A 22017-nucleotide genomic window follows, 5' to 3' on the forward strand; every position below is an offset into this window, starting at 1 on the left:
CTTGACTATGAATATTACCCATGAATATTTCTATGTAGATAGCTTTGCAGTGGGTAAACCATTCATAATATTTGTAGTTGCTGCGTCTTTTTTTATATACCACATACTTCAGCATTTATAATCAATTAGTTATTTATTATACTAAATTTGTTTTAGAAATATTTTATATGGCTGAACGACGTTTGCCGAGGAAATAAAAAAGACAGTGCTCTTATTAATTTTTATTTAAACTAATTTATTGCATATGAAATCGCCGCCGAAAAACAACTGCAAGATACAGACTACTTACATTTTTAAATTTGTTTTTTATTTTTATTTTACATAATTATTTAAATATTTAAGTAATTTTTGATCTATAAAACACTCTTAAGTCTAGGTTTATATTAATTAATTAAAAATTTTGGAGAAAAGGATTTGTACTACATAGATCTACATGACGGATGAAAATAAATAGATTATTTTAGACTATTATAATTAGTTTTTTGCCATATATATAATATAATATAATATAAAATATTATTATGATATTAATAAATGTAAACTAAAATTTCTGGAAAATAGTCATATAATTTTTATAAATACATGTATTCATTGTTTTGTCCGCGGAGTTTTCGTACAAGATATTTTAATTTTAGTAGATCTATACAGTTACGTTTAATAAATATACTAATTCATTCCAAGGCAAAAAATTGTCATTTCCTGACTTACGACATAGTTTTTTCTCAGATTAATGTTGATATATTTGTTGAAGCCCAGGAACTTATATTAAAAAATCCGTTATTTAAAAGTTCAAACATCAAGAATAGTGTTAACAATTTTTGTTTTAGATATCTAATTACATCACTAGAAAGCTTATAATATATTAGCTATATTACAGTAAAACACAAGATATTTTCTATATCAGAAGTACAACATTGCAAGTACTTCTAATTAAATATGGAATCAATTTTTTTTGCTGTGGTTGAATAATATCAAGTTTATGTACTTTATCAGTACATACATCCATCCTAACGATATTAAGAACATAATAAATAATAATGGATTAATATAAAGCTTAAGTTGTCTTCAACAAAAATGTGCAGATCACATACAGTTTCTATCATAATGAATTATCTGAAACAATATTTCACTAATTAATACACATGTCTTCAATATAGAATTAATTTAATATATATATATATATATATATATATATATATATATTATATATATATATATATATATATATATATATATATATATATATATATATATAATAGACCTAAGCTTATTGTCTTCTACCACATATTATTAACTTACCCTAAAAAGTTAATATACCATTAAGTGATAGATGAGATCAATCCTCGCAGAAACAACCATCTTTGGAGTTTTCTCGTATCCATTGCAAGTATCGTGTGACTCTGGTGTACACACCAGGATAACCAGGACGAGCACAACCATTGCCCCATGATACCACTCCAATCAATTCGTATTTCTTATCTTCTCGTTGAGCAGATAGGGGCCCACCACTATCACCCTGAAAATAATATTGAGAAGAAAAATAATATTACTCAATATAATAATTATGTGACACACAATATTAGACTAATTTTACTTTAGAGAGCGTAATTATTTTTAACTTCCCGAATGAGAAGTTTGTTTTCGCCGAAAAATCTGAAAATCCAGAAAACCTATCATTCTGGATAGATTGACACGGAAATTGGAAAAATTATGTATGTGTGACAGTAAAAAATTAAAATCATTTGATAAAACACACTAAAGTCGCAATGCACTAAAGGCCAATAGTCATGCACAACGATCGGCCTGGCCGTTTTGTTTATTAGCAGATAATTGCCAAATATTTCGTCAACGTTTTATCCAAAAACCCTGAACCCATCTCGGAAATCCAAGGGTTATTTGGCAAATATCCCTATTTTGAAAGATGAGCCGAACTGTTTCTTTGCCATTAATTTTTGAAATTTTTTGACGATTTTAATTACTCTTTGCATAATGATAGACTTCGTGGTCTAATTCGATGATTCTCGAAGTGGTTAATTTGGATTCCCGTGGGTCCATGACAACTTTGAAGAGGTCCAGCGGAAAAAAACTTGCAGGGTCGACACAATCAAAAAGGGATTCCACTGTAGCAAATTTTAACACCTGTTAACATCTATTTACTGAATTCAACTAAAATTTAAAAAAAGATGTACTTTTTTATGAAAATGTGTAAATTGTAGCACATGTAGGCTTTTGATTTGTGGTCGTAATATGGCTCAAACTTGGCAGTATTATTTGCTCTTTTACAATGTAGATTTTGGCATACCTTAGAAAAAGTGGATGTATGTGTGTGTGTGCATATGTATGTTTACATACAATTTTTTCCACTATTTTGGGCGAATCGAACTATTTGAACATTCGATTCCTATTAATGGTAAAACGTGTTTAGTTTTTGGCGATGATAGGTCCAGTCGTCCAAAGATACGGGAAAAAAATGCCAAAAATGGTATTTCAGTTTTTGAGAGAATAGAGCATCCGATTTGAATGTTTCAAAAAACATTTTACTTTTATTGACGAAATGAACAATTTATTGAATTTTTGGAAAGACAGGTCCAGCGGTTTCAGAGATACAAAAGAAAAAGTAAAAAAGAAAGGATATTGGAGGTCAAAAATAACTAATGATTATTTTGTTCATTTGTTCATTAAATTATCAGATATTTTATAGAGATTTTATAAAATTAGTACTAATTTTGTTACAATTTTTTGGGATACTGCAAGAGTTTTAATTTTTAAAGTTTACTTGTTCAAACAAATATCATAATTTTCAGAAAAAATATTCAAAAATTTCAAAAATTTACAAAGTTTTACACTTTAAATATGAATTTTAAATTTATAGTTCTATTTAAAAATGTATATATTTCATATGCGTTATTCTAATCGTAAGAAATATATCCTCAGATAGATTCATTCGGCATCTCTTGTTAATGTAAACATTCTTTAGTGTTTTATGCGATAATATCGTCGCTATAATATACGAGCGATAAAATATATATTTAGAATTATCTATTTGAAAAGATTCAAAACAATTGTTATAAATTTTTGATCAATAATTATTGATTACTTATTTGTTTCCTCGAATATTTAATTCTGGTACGGAATGTTCCACCAATTTGCCTTAAGGCCCGACGCCATGCGCCACTAGTTGCTTACTTTACTTTGTCATTCTATATTCAATTTTATTCAACTAAATGTTTGAACCTAGTATGTATATTTACTTAAAATTTGAATAGGGTGATCATGGCAAAGTAAGGGATCCACAAAATGAAAAAGTTTGGGTACTTGCCGTATAAACATACATCCTACGAAAAGTAGTTTAATTGTAAAAGTTGGTTAAAGTTTGGAATAATAATACGCGCCTTTGAGATATATGAAAAGAATGAATAAGAAATTGCATTGATTAGTTTCTAATGAAAATCGAAATTTTTATTTGCTAAATGAGTTGCTGTCTCTTCTAAATAAATAAGTCGATTAACTAGACATTGAAGTTCAAGCATCTTTTATTCAGGTAAAATGTCGCATATTCTTACAATTACTTTAAAAAATTATTTAACCAATAAAGTTATGCTCAATCACGATATCATAAAATTGGCAAAAAGATTTTTTTTGCTTTATGGACAAAACGAATATATAATTCGTGTAACATTTGTAAGTAATTTTCGTAGTAGTATTTGTAGAGAGATAAATAATTTGGTTTTAATAAACCCATCTAGCAGTTGAACTTATAATTACATAAATCTATTTAACGGTTAAGTTGCATCTCACCAATCAATAATAATTGTTGACTAATTTATTCACAGAGTTTTAATAGTACAGTAAGAACCTCATGCCCAGTTTTACCTTATGGTTATAAAGCCCAAAGCCTTATTATTAAGTTAGATGATCGTAGTCTAGTCTTTAGTATATTAATTTTTATTATTTAACTAGTTGCAACTTTTATTAATTGTACTAACCTGACATGAATCTTTCAGGCCAACTCCTGGATATCCTGCGCACAACATGTTGTCCGTTATCATTTTTGCCGAATAATTGGTTAATCTGCATTCATCGTTACTTATCACAGGTACCTATAATAAATGTTTTATTAATATTTTTATTTGGTATTAGACTTCCTAATAGATTGACTTCATATTTTTAAACAATATTATATACTTTTGTTTAAAAGAACTAAGGAACACTTTTAATTATCATCCACATTTTTCAGAAAATCTTAATCAGATTTCTGAAATCCAAAATTTATTTTGAACTATTATTTTTGGTGAACGGGAATTTGTGTTATTTACACAAAAACTTATATGTATATGTATGTTATACAATTATAGATCTACATGCAATATAGTATATGAATAATTTAAATATTTTTGTACCTCGACTTCTTGCAAAATGCACGACGGTTTTCCATCTTCTTTCAAGGTACCCCAGCCCGTCGCCGTAGCCCTCGTTCCAACGTACAAATTATCTAATAGATAAACATATTATTTAATTTGATAGAGATTTTTTTATTTGCTTAATGATCTAACTACGTAAGACTTCGAAGACAATGGTTTAATGGACAAAGTAGAAATAATGAATCTAAAAACTACGCCTAGTGTATCACTGTAAAATATTTACAGCTATGATAGTATAATTGCTTAAAAATGAAAAAAATTGAATTGATTTTTTTTTACTTGGATATTTTAAGCATTTTTTAGTGTGCCTAAAATATCATTTTTGAATTTTTTTTTAGTTTAAAAAAATAGCATAAAATATCATATCACACAATTATAATCCTTGTCTTTTTGGATCAATACATTTAGGATGTTCAGTCAACATGTTTTGACTGGCCATGTCTGAGTAGGTACATCATTTCTGATGGAAAGAATTAAATGAATAATCAAATTGTATTTTATGAATTCTTTTTCTTAACATCTTCCTATCAATTTTTAATTTCTTCATATTAAATGAAATAAAAATACCGAAAAATGCTCTTTCATAAAAATCAAGAATTATACGATTGATCAATATATGTGATAATCTGTTTTGAACGATTGGAAGGTCTGTAAATATATTTGTTCAAAATTACATCGTGCTCATATAATACAACGTGTTTTAATGATCAATCCTGGTCTCCTGGATTTGTGCAATTAATGGTGTGATCTAATCTTATAGACCAGGGTATTGGTTTGAGAAATGTATCTAGAAGATATACATATATATATATATATATATATATATATATATATACATTTGATTCGTTCAAAATGTATTGATTACCTAGTAGAGACTTCGAAAATAGTTTAATCCAGGGACTCTGTATAAGATTTAGTGGGTGTCATATAAGATTCTGGTACACAAATAGACTATTTGTGGTAATAATATCCAGTGTTAATAATGGATAATATTGTAATAGTTAAAAATAGATATGTTATACCAGGCATCTATAAAGTATGGCACTCTATAAAGTAATCAGGAAAGTCGCAAATATTGAGTGATTTTTAAATAAGAGAAAATGTTTAATTATAATTATTTTTCTAACGTAGCTCGCCAATGCAATTCAACCTACGTTGAAGTACTTAAAGACGAATTCTAAAGACTTAAAGACTCTAAAGCTTATGTGCCTATATTTTCCTTCCTCATAAAACCAGATTTAATAGATCCATCAATAATACCGTTTGATTTGTTGATTTTCGAGTGGATTAATGTTGATAATTTTGAAGTGGAAATTATCGAACTAATGTCTTCAGAATTATGAAAAACAAAATTGAAGGAATTACAAAAAAATCTGGAAGATGACTCTATGGACAAATCGACAGCCATATTAAATTGTTGAATGACAGTGCCGGAAAAGAATTAATTGTTTAAAGAAAATTGTATGCGCTCTCCTTTCAGCTTTTGGTTCCACACATCTCTGTGAACAATTTTTTTCTCACATGAAACATATTTTGAGTTCACAAAGAAATCGTTTAATAACTAAACATTCAGAATCTTGTGTTAAATTAAAAGTTACAAATTATACCTTGGATATTGAAATGTTAAGATAAAATGTGCAGGCACAAGGTTCGCTTTAAAGTTGTTTAGTTTATATTAGAAATTTATGTTATTTGTTAATAAATATGTTTAAAAGATAAATTTGGTTATAATTCTTCTCTCCTAAAACCTAACTATATATTTCAAAATTAAGGCGGCACTCTAAATCATATTGGTAGAGTGGCTTGGCACACTACAGTTAAAAGCTTGCCGACCCCTGTGTTATACTATACCAGTCTTATGAAGTGGTAATTAATTGTTTTTGAAAAGAATTATTCGAGGTTTTGAAAAAGTCAAAGATTGAAAAACCGCCAGCCTGATTTTATTAATCTAATGAACCAGTATCTGATAATATACGAAAAATGGTACATCATGTTTTGAAGTTTCATTAATTAAAAATATTTTCTTAATCAATTGCATGAAAAATGCAAAACTTTCTTTAAGCGTTTGGTGTCAAATTAATCGCAATTAAGAAAGCACTAGAGGTGATGATAAATCATAAGTTTGCGAAAACAATTATTTATACTAGCAGTCAAAGTTGCATAAAAAATCTATCAAATTTTGCAAATTCCACAATTTTGTAAGAAGTAATATATTATGAAATCTAATCTGAATTATCTGAAGGAGGAACTATTAAAATCGTATGCATTAGAGCACATTTTGGCACATTTTTAACTTAGGCACCACAGGAAATGAAATAAAAGACAGAAGAGCGAAATCGGCAGTTGCTGATGCATTAAGAATGCCACATTCATGGTCCATAAACAAGCAACAAAAAACTTAGGTTCTATATATTTATAAAGAATCTTTTTTTTTATTCTCGAAATAATATATTTATTCAAATATACCTGCACTTGTTGGAAGACAAATCGGCCTGATGAAGTCTGTGATAGGAACTCTGTCGTTTAGTCGGAGCAGAGCAATATCATTGTCGAAATTAAGAAAGCTGAATTCTTGGGCTATGGCTCTCAGCACGAATCTCGTTTCTGGTCTCTTTGTATCGTTGCATCTATCGTGTTCTCCAAATGTCACTTTTATCATGAACCACATAAACCTGTTGACAAAAATACAGGTTTCAGTCTATTTTACGATCCATAAACGTGGAGAGGATCTTACTCGTAAAACATAAGAGGAATATGCTGGTTAATTGACTAAGATGATTATCTTTGTAAAAGATTCAGCAAGACATCACACATATGATATACAAAACGTATAAACACAAATTCCATGTTATATTTAAAACATATTATTCATTATTATTAAAAAAACTATGAACATATAACAGTAAAAGAACAAAGTGCTTACAAAGTTGTGGTGTGTAAGTAAAGGGCATAAATAATATATCTCAATGCATAGATATAGCATTAATGAACTATATGCATATTAAGTAACATAATTTTATTAATTTCTCGTAGGGCAAGTTATTGTAATCGCAAAAAAATCGAAAATGAAAATTTTTATATATCTTTACGGTTCAAAGGTTTCTGAACATTTTGGCATACCTTAGCAAAAATGGATGTATGTGAAAAATGAATACAATTTTTGTCGACGATTTTGAGAATACGGATCAACCGATTTGAATGATCAAAAAAGACACTCGATTTCTATTGATAAGGAAACGTGCTGATTAGTTTTTGGCTAAGGCTGTTCTGAAGATACTGGGCAAAAAATGCCAAAAATAGTAATTCAATTTTTGAGAGAACGGAGCGTCCGATTTGAAGGATTCAAAAAACATTTTTTTTTATTGACAAAATGAAGAAATGATGAAATTTTTGGAAAGGCAGGTCTAGCGTTTTCTGAGATCCAATAAAAGAAGTTTAAAAAAATGCCATTTGTCAGACAAAAGTGATATGCACATCTAATTATCAGACATTTTATAGAGATTTTAATAATAAGAATGAATTTTGTTTACATTTTTACGGATTCCGTACCAATGTTTATCTATTAGACGCGACGTTTCGATATTTCATTTCTACGCAGCTAACGTGTCGCGATTGCTTTGAAAAAAATTCAACATTTCCAAATTATTTCAAAGTATAAACAAAATCAAATTTTTCAAAAAAGTCAATCTTTTTCAAAAAGTTCAAAAATTTCTAAGATCGATTTTTCACAAAGTTCTATAAGAATATTGAATTTTTTTCGAAAAATTTAATTTTTGGTACGGGAAGTTCCAGCAATTTACCTCAAGGCACGATGCTATGTATCACTAATTAATCCAAATTATACAAACAATCTAGGTAATCGACAGAACTTGCTAACTTACACCTAAATTCGGTGTAAGTAGCATTTTTCCTTAATTCGACTAGCATGATACACATTGGTGTATTACACATAAATACATACGCGGTGTGTATTTTTTAAGAGCTTGAACTATTCCAAATTTTAAAGATTATTTATATGTTAACCCACTTTTTCATGTCTATTATATTTTTTAGGATGTTTGTTTGGATCATAAACTCTATTACTATTCAAAGTTTCGTTGAGAATGTCAAAAAATAGCAATTAATTAAGAAGGATTCCCAACTGATCTTTACCAGAAACTAATCAGTATAACTCTCCACTGATATCTTTCAAAAAGTTTTCGTATTTTCTTAAACGGTTTAAGATTTTTTTAGGGAAATATTGGCAAAAGGCTAATCGTCACGGAAAACCAATGAAAGTTTTTATCAGGTTTTATCAAATGATTTTAAAATTTTTGAAATTGATGAAACCACCTTTGAGGAAGGTCATATTTAAGCACACTTACATAATTCGACACATTTTTTTTTCAATTTTGGTATCAAACGATTGAGAATTATTTGAAACGTCGACAAAACATTGTATTTTGTGGAAAACAAAATGCTGCTTCAGAAAGTTGATAAAATAAAATTAAATAGGAATTGATACATCGAGAATTTTGATGGACAATTTATTTTATATCAGGTTTATAGGAAGATTCTTGTTGAGTCTCCTTTTAGCAAATGAGCCACTTGTGGATAACTAGTGAATTTTTTCATGATGTTTAATACAGCTCTATTTGATTCATACTAAACATGAAATTCACTTGAAAAAAGATGTTGAGGCAACATAATACAGAATTTAAACCTGTTTTGATAATTAGGCAAACGTCTCGAAATGCTTGCAACTTTAACACTATTTATTAAAGTTTGAGCTAAAAATAGTAGTGTAGTGCGGTCATATTTATATCAATATATCTTTACTTGATAGTTATAAATATTTTATTTTATAAATGATGAATTTATTCCTGAAATCTGGGCCACCATTACCATTTGGCACACAATTCACAAAAGCACAATGCCATAATTTGGGGGCATGCCATCTCATATTCACGAACGTCACATTTCCGAACAATGTTCCGTTTGTATTTGTCGCCCATTGTGAATCAACGGAGGAATTTCAAATATTTCACACATGATATGAATCGATAATACGACAACGAGCAATCAGCAAAGTTATATTTTGAGAAAACATATTCTTAATATTGATAATAAAAATTTACAAGAGCCATGGTATTGTGTATATTGGCGTGTGCCGATTTTATTTTGCGACGAACCGTGGATTGAGACAAAAATCTTTCTGATTTCTAAAAACAATTTATGGGCATGGTAAAAAAATAGTGGGTATGTTTACACTACTGTTATAAGCAAGTGTTATGTAAATTAGATTAGAAACAAATTAAAACTAAAATCCTACATTAAAGTATTTCTAAAATTTTCAACTGAAATGTTTTCGCTGTCACTGGAAATCAATCAATACCATTTCTATTTCATATGTTTGAAAAAAAACTAATAAAAATAATATCTGTAGTCGTATTAATTATAGTGCACAATTACACGATTGGATGTTTTAAATATACGGCCCATTAGTCAAAATTTTATTGCATTTTTAAAATTCAATCACTTTTCGTAAGGCTATAATATTAACTTCCCGTAGGGTAAGTTATTGTAATGGGCCGAAAATCTGAATTGAAAATTTTTACATTTCTCGACGTTTTGAAGGTTTCTGAACATTTTGGCATACTTCAGAAAAAATGGATGTGTGTGTGTGTATGTATGTATGGATACAATTTTTGCCCACGTTTTCGGGCGTACGGATCAACCGATTTGAATGGTTCAAAAAACATTCGATTCCTATTGATAAGGAGATGTGCTGATTAGTTTTTGGCAAAGGCAGGTCCAGCAGTTACGGAGATAAGGAGCAAAGAGTGCAGAAAATAGAAATCGAGTTTTTGAGAGAACGGAACATCCGATTTGAAAGATCTAAAAAACATTCAATTAGTAATGATTGGGAGAACGGGTTATTAGTTTTTCGCAAAGGCAGGCCTAGCCATTTTGTAGATACAGAGCAAAATGTACAAAAAATGGCAGTTTTTGAGAGAACTAAGCGTCTGATTCAATTGGTTCAAAGAACTTTCTGCTTGTCTTAACAAAATAATTGATTTTGGAAAAAAAAATTTTGTTTCAATTTTTTTTTTTAATTTTTTGTATATCGAAAATAATTCAGATTTTATTTTTAACTCTGACTATAGTTGTAATATACTTTAAACGAATAATTTTAACTCTGCAATTCAGTTTATATAATTTTATAATTTATATATATATTCTATAATTTAAAAACATTCAGTATTCCTCGAACATTTCCTTACGGTACGGGAAGTTCCAGCAATTTGCCTTAAGGCACGATGCCACCCACCCCACTAGTTTATTTAATTATTCATAAGCAAGTTGTAATCAATAATACTAAATATTATTTCAGACTCTTGTCAAGCTTATTCATAATTAATACTTAAAGGAAAGTAATTTTATAATATTTATGGTATTTTTTGTTGCTCATATCAATTTTGTAAATAAGACATTAAAGTCTTGATTAACAAAAATAAATTGTAACAAAAAAAAAATAATAATATTTATGGAAGCTGCGCGATTTTTGCTTCTGAAAAAAAGGGCTGAAAAAGAGCATTCGAACATGAAATACAATGTTCATCATCAAGTTCTTCATATTAAAGCTTGTTAGACCACCAGTCAAGCCCAAAATTCTTGCACAAGGTTGAAAGTATTTTAAGATGTTCGCCCTGTTGAGTTTTATGAAGAACACTAAAAAGTTTTATTTTAACATTTAACAATGAAGAAACGGCCGAATGATATATAATGAACGGAAAATTTCAAAATCGGTGTTCATATCAGGATTTTTTGAGAAAACGCGGATTTTTTTTTTTGCACTTTTTTGCTAAAACTAATAATCGCATACTTGTTGTATCTTGATATCAATTATACATACACATACTTGTTGTATCTTGAGGTCACTCTTAGTCTCAAACGATTCAAAATGACGAATAAAATAAAATTAGCAAGTCGTATATTCTGGGAAAACCTAAACTTATTTGCGATATTAATAATTCAACAACGTAATAAAGAATAAAATTCTGTAATATTTATGTATTAATTTCAGAGATATCCGAATATTTATCCGACGTGATCACTGAGGTGATCTATCTTTAAGCAAGTAATAGTTATTATTAGAAGAAATTGAACAAAAAATCTTACTTTTACTTTTTAAAAGCATATATTATGTTATTGTAGGGCGTTGACTCGATGCAATAATGGGAAGTTGTTCGAGCAAATATACTCATATTTCTCCCTTTGGACCATATCTCAAAATCTACCGTAAATTGGCACAGCCGTACCCAGTCTGCTAATAAAACTAATTATAGTGTGGATCAGATGCATAACTTTAATTTGTGTTTACCTGCAATATATTTGCAAAATTTCGATACGAATAAATTAATTAATAGATGAGCTTTTAAACATTTGAAGTTTTTAAAAAAACTATCGTTTGTTATTTTGCTGTAAGTTGAACATTAGTAGTTATTTACAAGCAATTAGTTTTGTTTTATGTGATATGTATTTTTTGTGACATGTATTTTTTGTATTTTTTGGATGAAATTTAAACAGATAAATAAAAATCTAACTTAACTGAAACAAAATACGGAAAAGAAAATGAAAGGAATTTCAATACAAGAAAACAAAAGATTTTACAAAGACTTTTTGTTTAAAAAATATGTTTTTTAATTATTATATTATAATTCATAATCTTTGTTCAAATGATTATGCTGTGTTGTGTTACATATTTTTGACAATAAAAGTCGTTATAAACCAATTTCATGTTTATAGCTGTTGTTTTGTTAACCTATTATTATGCCTGTCACAACCATCCTGGGGTATGGATTGTTGTGATACTAGCCCGTTTCTTTTGATTTGATTTGATGACTTATCAATCGAATTTAAGGGCAGTATTTCATTAGTTCCACTTACATTTAGACAAATGTTCAAATTACCATTTAATTTAATTTTCTCTCAGCTAACTGGTGAATTAACAAAATTATTGCTGATCAAAAAACGTGGCACAATCGTACCCAGTCTCGCCAATAAGTAATTGTAAATAAAATCATGGAAGAAAAAACTTCTAAACATTACATTGATTACTATAAGAGACAAAAATGCATTCTTAGAAGCTTAAATATTTAATAATTTTATTTTTTATTATATTGTTAACTAATGCATCGCATCAGTCGAAGTAAATTATGGAAACAAGATATGTTTATACTAAAATTTTCACTTTCAAATTGCAGTAGGGTGCATGGCATCGTGCCGTAATTAAAAATCTTGGTACGGAACCCAAAAAAATTTACACAAACTGTATACACATTATTAAAATGACATTTTTTTCACCTTATTTTCATTAAGAGTCCATAACCACTAGACCTGCCTAAAAATTTAATCAGTTCTTCATATTTTCAATACAAGTACAGTGTTTTTTAAATTATTAAAATCGGACGCTTCGTTCTCTTCAAAACTGAGTTACCGTTTTTGGCACTTTTTCCTCGTATCTTCGAAACGGCTAGACCTGTCTTCCCCAAAAACTAATCAGCACGTCTTCTTATCAACATGAATCTAATGCTTTTTGAATTATTCAAATCGATTGATCGGTGTTCCCGAAAACGTCGACAAAAATTTGTATCCGCACACATACACACATGCTCGCACACATACACACACATCAATTTTTTCTAATGTATGCCAAAATATTTAGAAACCTTCGAAACGTAAAGATATATGAAAATTTTCATTTTCGATTTTTTTGAGATTACTATCCCCTACGGGAAGTTAAAAGTACAACACGTATTAATTTTATGCATCTGATCCACCCTGGTTTCACTGTGATCTTTGATTATATTTTGGGTAAGTTTAGGGAAATTTCAGAAAGCAGGAAGTTATCTAACTTTCCGGTCAGATGAACATTTCATCTACTACGTCTCTTACCCTTTGACGCAATGTGCGGCAGTGAGGACGTATCGGTCGTTGATGAGCATGCCGCCGCAATAGAAGCGGTTGAAGTAGCTCAGCCGGGCCATCCAGGGGAACTCGTTCACGCCGGCCGCCTGGCCGCCCACGATACGCGACGCGTCGTTGCGCTCGCCGCAGCCTGCAACCGGGATATAAATGATTTAGGGAAATACATGTGATATGAATGGTTTTTATGAGTTTGATGATGATGTTACTTTGTTGTGAATAAAAATCAAAACGCAGTATCAAAATGAGAATATACTGTGAAATTCATAACTTAGTTCGCGGATTAATTTGACTCTCTTAACTTACAATAAATGAAATAATTGTTACCGTACAACAAATTAATTTTCAATTTGCATTGAGTAGAAGCGTACCTTGAAAATTATCATCTTATGAATATATCATTAATATAACAAATCATGGCATTATGAAGAAATAAAAAAAAATAATGAAAATAATGGAACTTAAATATATATATATATATATATATATATATATATATATATACTAGCTAATCCGGCATATGTTGTTTTATCATATAAGGTATATGTAAACAATTTCTAGAATATCCAAAAATTGTCATTTTAAATGTAAAAGTTGATATTTTGAGTTTCTAACACCATTTACGATCCGTTTAATCATGTTTTTGTGTAAATAAAACTAAAAATAAAACTACTTACTACAATTAAATAATATTTATCTAGAACATCCTATCAAATTTGTCAAAACATATCTGTCAAAACCATTTGACATTTGACGTATGAGCCGCAGTCGATTGTGCGATTTTGAATTACGCTTCTTAAAAAAAATTAAATAAAAAATGTCGTTTTTAGGCGTTTTGAAATAAATTTTTTATCTTTCCCACAACCTCTGAATTAGCACGAATATTTCAAGTCTAAGACTGGCTAAATCGGTTCAGCGATTTTCGAGTTTTAACGAATCTAGCATAATATCGAGCTCAATTTATATATATATATATATATATATATATATATATATTATACTTCCGGTCCTACCTTGGATGCAATGCATGCGAAAAATGCTGGCGCACGCCTTAGGGGGCGCCAACGCGAGATTCGGAAATTAAGTTTATAATATATTATTTATATATTTTTTAAATATAAAATCAACAATACTTAAGATTATAATAAATAATCTAACTCAACTATGGATGCGGAAACACAAAAAGCATATTTAGTTTGCAATGAGATATCAGTAGAAACAATTAACCGATTAATAACTCTGCAAATTAGTAAATTATTGTTCTGCTTATTGCCTAATCTACTTATTTAATTTTTCTTCGTTTGAAGTTAACTTGGAATAGAAAAAGAAATTATCTAGTGCTCAATTCCGTGAGCGCAAACCTGCGAAAGATTAAATTAATTGTTGGGCATTATTGACGAAAAATTGCGAACTGATTTAATTGAAACGGAACTTATTGACAAAATAGATGCAAATTATACAATTAAAACATATGCAATTATAGATACAAACGGGTTATGGAAATAGAGAAAATATGAATGATGGAAGCAAAATTTACTTTGGAACAAAAATCGTTGAGCTTTTTTTTATGCCATTGAGTGTTGCCCATACTCTAAATTTAATTATTAACTATGCAGACATAATACTGATACAAATATAATTAGTTTATTTTTCAATATAGTAATTTTTTATATGTAATTTTTTATATGTAAAAATATGTATTTTTTTGCACCTTTTACTAATCGAATTATAAACGAAGAATACAATACTTTTAAAATTCGTTAAAAATTTAACATGAACCCTTAAATACCTCGGTATGGTATTGGGTAGACAATTGAATTGGAAATCACATATAGTGACAAAAAGACAACACATGAAAAACATGAGAAGATACCTGCATTAGTTAATGGTTGATTAGTAGAAAATCTATACTATCAGTTTATGATAAAATTCTAATACATAAATCAATATGTAAACCGATATGGACCTACAGTATTCAATTGTGGGGATCCAGTAAAAAAACAACATAAACGTGATACAGTGCGTCCAAAATAAACCTTTGTGACAAATAGTGGGAGCACCTAGATACACGCCAAATTGGTTAATTTACCAGGATATTAATATCATACAGTTGCAGAGCAATGTGCAACTGCAGAGGAAATAACTAAAATCTCAAGAAAAACAAAGCAAAACTTGAAGGGCATTTCAACCATATAGCAGCCAAGTTCTATCACCACCAACCATGAATTTAGACTAAAAAGTAATTAAAAGTATAATAGTAATTAGAAAGCAGTACTAACAATAAGATAAATTTAGTATCTAATCATTACATATATTTGAGTTATTACTTGACTAATAGTTACTGTTGGGTATTCTTGTTTATACCCAAACCATTCACTAAATGTCATTTATGACAGCTTGTGAATTAATACTGGAAATAAAAAATTCTAACTCTGCTGATGAATATTTCTGGCAAAATATCAGATCGTGGTTATATACGGTGTTATCCTTGTGAAAATGTGCCCATGAAATTCATATTTTGCATTGATTGAATATTGTACCTATTATATTATAAAATCTTTTTAAAATTGAAATTAAGACATTGGATTTGTTTTCTCCTAGCTGTCCACATAGGCGGTATAGAAAGTGATACTGATGACAAATTTTGGGAAAAGAGTAAAAAACCATTTCTATAATTATGAATTAACAGAGAATTATGCTGTACATAGTAAGATGATTGTTTGTTTGATACGTATCATGCGTTGTGATGTAGTTCATTTAGCTTAGACATTATTATTACTATGAAAATAGCCCTACTTTATAAGTAATTTTTAGTGTATATATATATATATATATATATATATATACATATATATACAGGGCCGGTCCTGCCTTGCATGCGATGCATGCAAAAAATGCGGGCGCAAGCCTTAGGGGGCGCCAAAACAAGTTTCGGAAATTAAATTTGTAATATAATATTTATATTTTTTTATATAAAATCTAGAATTATTTATTTAAAGTCTAGAATACTTAATAAATTATAATAAATAATTTAACTTAACTAGGGATTCGAAGACACAAAAAGCATATTTATTTTGCAATGTGATATCAGTAGAAACAATTAGTAGGCGATTAATTACTAACAGCCAATTAGTAAATAACAGCTCTGTTTATTGCTTAATCTACTTATTCAATTGTTTTTTTTTTGTTTGAAGTTACGGGGGAATCGAAAAAGAAATTATCTAGTGTTCAATCCCGTAAGCGCACCCCTGCGAAAGGTTAAATTAATTTTTGGGCATTATTGACGAAAAATTGCAAGCTGATTTAGTTTGAACAAATTATAATCGGGAAAATGAAAAATGAAGAGTCAGTGCTTAGAAAAATGTCTGTTTATTCCGAAAAATTGAATTGTAACTTTTGCTTTTGTTGCAAATGTTTTGCATCTGTTGAACAAATATGAAAAATGGAAACAAAATTTACTTTGTAACGAAAATCTTAAGGCTTGTTTTATACCTAGTGATGTCCATACTCTAAATTTAATAATTATTAACTATACAGAAATAATACATATCAAATATAATGAGTTTTTTTTTTCAATATTGTTCAAGAAATGTGTAATTTCTTTGCATTTTTTACTGATTTTTGAACACTACTTCTAAAATACGTCAAAAATTTAACTTTAAAACAACAAGCTGATACTCTGAATATGACGGCTCTTAAGATATCAATAAGGAGAAGATTTCGACGCAATTTTGGATATTGTGAATGATGAAAAATTAAATTAAATTAAAATTTAAAAAATCCAACATGAAATACGAGTGTTATGTTTGAAAATTAAATGCTAGTTTTTTTAAATATTAATATTGCACATACGCTAAAAATAATTGAAAATTTCAAAATACTTGATTATAACCAACCCCCGAATCGCCTCGATTTTTAAATAAATTTAAAATCAATATATTTTATACGCTTCTAGATTATATCTCATTTTTTGTGCACTAAATCCAGAATAATTAAAAATTAATTTATTTATTTCACTTAATATTTTTGTTAAATTAAAGTTATAGAATTTAAGAAATGCATTTCAGAAATAGTATTTATTATTTTGATATCAAGTTCTTCATATCAAAATAATAAATACTATTTCTGAAATGCATTTCTTAAATTCTATAACTTTAATTTAACAAAAATATTAATTCTTTTGCTATGGTAGTCGAACTTACATCCTTAACCAATTTACTACATATTGAATATTACTAGAATGTGAAACTACGACAGAGATTGTTTTATTTATTGATATCGATAATAATAAATAAATTTAAAATCAATATATTTTATACCCTTCTAAATTATACAAATATGTTATATAAATATGAGAATATTTATATAATTTTAGTGATGAACTGTTAAAACGGTGAAAATTAATAGGGGGGGGCGCTAGAAAAAAAGTTACGTGCCCTGTATATATATATATATATATATATATATATATATATATATTAATATATTGATTTGTGTATATTGACAGTTTTTTTTAACTATATTCGTACTAGAGATGAGATTTTTTACTGGCTATATACCATTGAAAGAAGTCATTTACGGACAAGGATTATCGTGTACAGAATATAGAATACAAAATTGCATTATTTTGGGACTTTTTATACCTAGGAAGTCATAAAATTGTCTGTGAGACGAGAAATCGATCGCTTCTTTCCATGCAAATCTTTGCATTAGTAAAAAATATCAAACAAATGTCTGTACGTGTTAAGCGATTTAGTATCAGTTTAGGGAAATCGGATATGACAAATCCTGTGAGACAACTCTTCCCGGATTCGCTCTGAAGGAGGAGTTGTATCGGAATGATACTTCCGGAGTGAGTTACCCATCTCTAATTCGTACCACATTTTTTTTTTACTTTTTCTGTTGAATTCTTTTTTAATTGAACATTTTAACATTTTTAAATTATACATAATTTGTTATGAGTGTTCTTTTTTTTGTTTGTAATTTTATTTAGGTATTAACTGTTTGTATATTGGTTAAATTTTCGCAACTCGCCAAAAGTCGAATATCGCCTTCAGTATTGTTTTTGTATTTGTATTTGTTTTGCAAAGGCATATATCATAATACAGTAACCGCGACTCGGTACAATCGGAAGAGTTTTATGGTATCCATTCTGTTAGAGGTCAGGGACCTCCTCGAATCTACATCAGAATTATTAAACTGTGTTAGTTCTGAATAAATTAATAAATGATTCGATAATTTATGTTAAACTTACGGCAAATGTGCGATGTGTTAAATGAGAATTCAGATCAATAACTCACTTTGCATATTTTTTACCAAAAATAACAAAACTTCTCGAAATATATATGTTCAAAAAAAATGTTGGCGTAGTTTTAAGATTGTTTCTAAAGGTATCATTAATATATATATATATATATATATATATATATATATATATACATATATATACAAACATACATATGGTTTCTAGGATTGTGTAATTCAGTGTCAAACATCCGTGTTTAAATTAAAATACTCGTAAGTTAGAATTAACTTTAATTAATGCAGCATAAGTTTCTACTTTAATAAAATAAAGCAAAAAAAGTTATTTACATTATACAGGTAAAATACCGAACAGCGATCAGTACTCAAGAGTGAATTAACTACGTAGCTTTATTATAGATGGCAACCCAAAAAGTTGTCTTATTTCTATATGATGGATTCTATTAGTACAATTTCTGTGTGTTAAGGGCTATTTTCACATGGAAATATATTGCTATATTCATTTCCAAGTGAAAACTGAAATTACTACTGCTTGACATCTGTCTGCCCGAGACAAATATTGCACCTGAGATCTCTAATTGAAATTCCATAGCTAATCCACGGGAAAACCCAAACAAAATTGAATTAATATATGTTAAAATGAAATTAAAATATACAACTGAAATTAAAGTTATTTTGAAGGTAACGAAAGTGATATAAAAACGCATGATAGAGAAATCAAAATGTAGTGAGTTAACCATACAAAAATTTTAATATGAAATATTCTTACAAAAAATAATGTACTGAATGTACCTAACATAGTCATAGTATTAACAAATATTGAACGAAATCTTATTAATAAACTTAAAGAGCAACGTCTAATATGTATAATTATTTTTAGTGTCTATGTGTGTGTGCGGATACATTTTTTGGTGGACGATTTCGAGGGCGGTTATTGATGAGGAGACTTTTGCAAAGTCTTTGGCAAAGGCAAAGGTAATTTTTGTACTTTGAACAATCAGAAGTTTCGATATTCTATAATCTGCTGAGATGATTATTTTTTACGAATGCCTATTAAACGTCAAAAAAAGCTGTAGTTTTCTGTTGTGAATATTTAGATAATAGAAATAATAATAGAAAAAAATTAAGACAGTTTGCTTCGAAAGCAGCAAAATCAATAATTACATAAAAAATTGTTTTCATATGCTTGTGGTACCAAATAAGTCTGATATGGAGTTCAGACTATGAAAAACTCATACAAAATTATTTTTTTATTTAATCAAAAGTGAAAAATATGACATATTTAATATGGAAGTTTTCATATGCATATACCTCTTTATCTATGATATAAATATTCGTATATTTTGGTATTGTTTCCTTTTTTCACATGCAGTTATCTATAATATTTTTGTATAATTTTTATTTATTTGTTCTAGAGCCTCATTTAATCATTAATATTTTAAATTGTTGTGGGGATTCAAATTTCAGATCACGTTTGAAGTTTAAAAATGATTATTTTTTCTCTTGACAGCTTTTAACAATGTCATTAGTTGTAGACGTTCGAATAAATATGAAAAAATTAAATTTCTTTCACTAGAAAAAAGAGAAACCCATAAAATATCGTAAATGCTAATAAACCGAAAAATTCCATTTATGATAACAGGAATAACAACACAAACATATTTATATTGAATTACTTGTTAACAATAAAATATTGTAAAATTAAAATGCTTTCTAGTACTCCAACGATGTATGTATATATTATATACATATGTACATATGTAGAACTTAAAACTTTTTGTGTTTTTCAGTTTTTTTTTTGTTTTTCATTAAATATTTGTTTGAATACACATTTCATTATATTCTCCATTACATAAATAAAAGCATTTAATTTTTTAAATTTTAATAAACAGTGTAATATTATTTTGAACGATGAATGAAAACGAGAAAAAAAATAAAAAAAACAATTTCTTTCATTTTCATTAGAAACCTATAATAAAAGAAAACAGGTTATAGAGAAACCTATATGTATATATACAATGTAGAACCCCGTTTAGACAATCATGCTTAATACGATTTCTCGCATAATACGTCACACATTACGCCAGTCCGCACTTTGAAACATAATGTTCTTATCCTGCATAATTCACTTTCTTGCACGTTTTTACTTTAATCTATGAAAAATCATGTTACAGGATTTTACAGTATATTTATAGAACAAAATAATAATAATAAAATAGTAAAACTCCATTTAGAAAATATTAGTGTGAGAAATTTTTCATTGCCATTTCATACCGCAGTGCCCAAATGAGCTATTTTCAGTTGGAAACATTTTTTGATCCACATTTTTCAGTAAAAATGAACCTCGCTGCTGCGGATGTCAGGTTGTCCAGAACGAAATTCGAACTCATGATCCCGTCCACACGAGTATATATTATATATATATATATATATATATATATATATATCACATTATGTGTGTGTTGTATATAAATATATAAATTATGAAGATTTTTTACTCACTACAACTGCAAGACGAGGCAGGTGTATCATGGGCAGGTGGATGATTTCCGAACACATCCCAAAAAATTCCTTGATTGCGCGGGCGGATCATTTTGCGTTGCAGACACGCACACTAATAAAATTGCGAAAATCGTATAACCGACAGGATACATTTTCAAATTAATTTATCTACTACACCTATTGTCACTATTCACAATTTCACTTTGATAATTAAATTGTACACACTGGATAATTTTGGCATCAATACATATTTGAAATTCTTCCAAACGTCGGTGGTTAAATGTTAGACGTTAAATGTTCATCGTCAGAGGAGACGAATGATTGTTTTGGTGATGTTGTATTTCGGTGTTTTACCGGGAAGGTTATTTACTTTCTGGAGGAATCAATGTCCGGCGCTGGCTGTTCAAGGCAATTAACTGAATTTTATCTTCGATGCGACTGCGCGCGTGACATGGCTAGTTGTTCTCAACAGTCGTCCCGTACATATCAATGACCACATCGATACTTGAACTTGACTGGGAAACCATATCCAGTATTATACTTGCTCCATGTGCGTTCTTTGCTTGCGGTAATAGACCGAGGGCTAAGCGAAATTCACTGTCTATTTTGTCCATCCATTGTTACATACAGTAGTCCTTCGATAAATGACACCACTGTTTTTGTCTAAAATTTGGGTGATTTAGTATAATTGGCAGGAATCGAAAATTAGCAAATGTGGATGCCAACTTTAAATATCAGGCAGCATTCTCAGCAGTTTATTTCATTATAGCATTTGTGTTTTCAAAAAATGGTTATAAGTTATTACCATTATACTTACCCTTCACTTACTGACAGTTTGAGTACGGGTTAGTATCATTGGTATTGG

At 28.8% G+C, this 22017-nt stretch overlaps 2 protein-coding genes across 2 annotated transcripts in view; one reads left to right on the forward strand and one right to left on the reverse strand.

Moving 5' to 3' along the window:
- Positions 1-22017, forward strand: part of LOC113375578 (trypsin-1-like) — a gene marked incomplete in the record, with an annotated part of 382748 nt that overhangs the window by 160673 nt on the left and 200058 nt on the right.
- LOC113378237 (trypsin-1-like) lies at positions 1337-21243 on the reverse strand. Its single transcript, XM_026618764.1, has 6 exons — positions 21153-21243; positions 13359-13521; positions 6888-7093; positions 4401-4492; positions 3987-4100; positions 1337-1516 (listed from the first exon to the last, which is right to left on the reverse strand). The coding sequence occupies exons 1-6, from the start codon at positions 21241-21243 to the stop codon at positions 1337-1339; spliced, it is 846 nt and encodes a 281-aa protein (XP_026474549.1).

The sequence above is a fragment of the Ctenocephalides felis genome, unplaced genomic scaffold (genome assembly GCF_003426905.1).
Source record: "Ctenocephalides felis isolate EL2017-DRISC unplaced genomic scaffold, ASM342690v1 CF-g0.4_SCAFFOLD_01886, whole genome shotgun sequence".
Lineage (NCBI taxonomy): Eukaryota > Metazoa > Arthropoda > Insecta > Siphonaptera > Pulicidae > Ctenocephalides > Ctenocephalides felis.

Excerpts from the sequence above, each read along its gene's own strand:
- LOC113378237 (XM_026618764.1), bottom strand. The coding sequence starts at position 21,243 with ATGATCCGCCCGCGCAATCAAGGAATTTTTTGGGATGTGTTCGGAAAT. Across the intron at positions 4,493-6,887 it reads TTGTCTTCCAACAAGTGCAG|ATAATTTGTACGTTGGAACG; the intron begins GTATATTTGAAT and ends TTTATCTATTAG. Across the intron at positions 1,517-3,986 it reads GCCTGAAAGATTCATGTCAG|GGTGATAGTGGTGGGCCCCT; the intron begins GTTAGTACAATT and ends TATTATTTTCAG.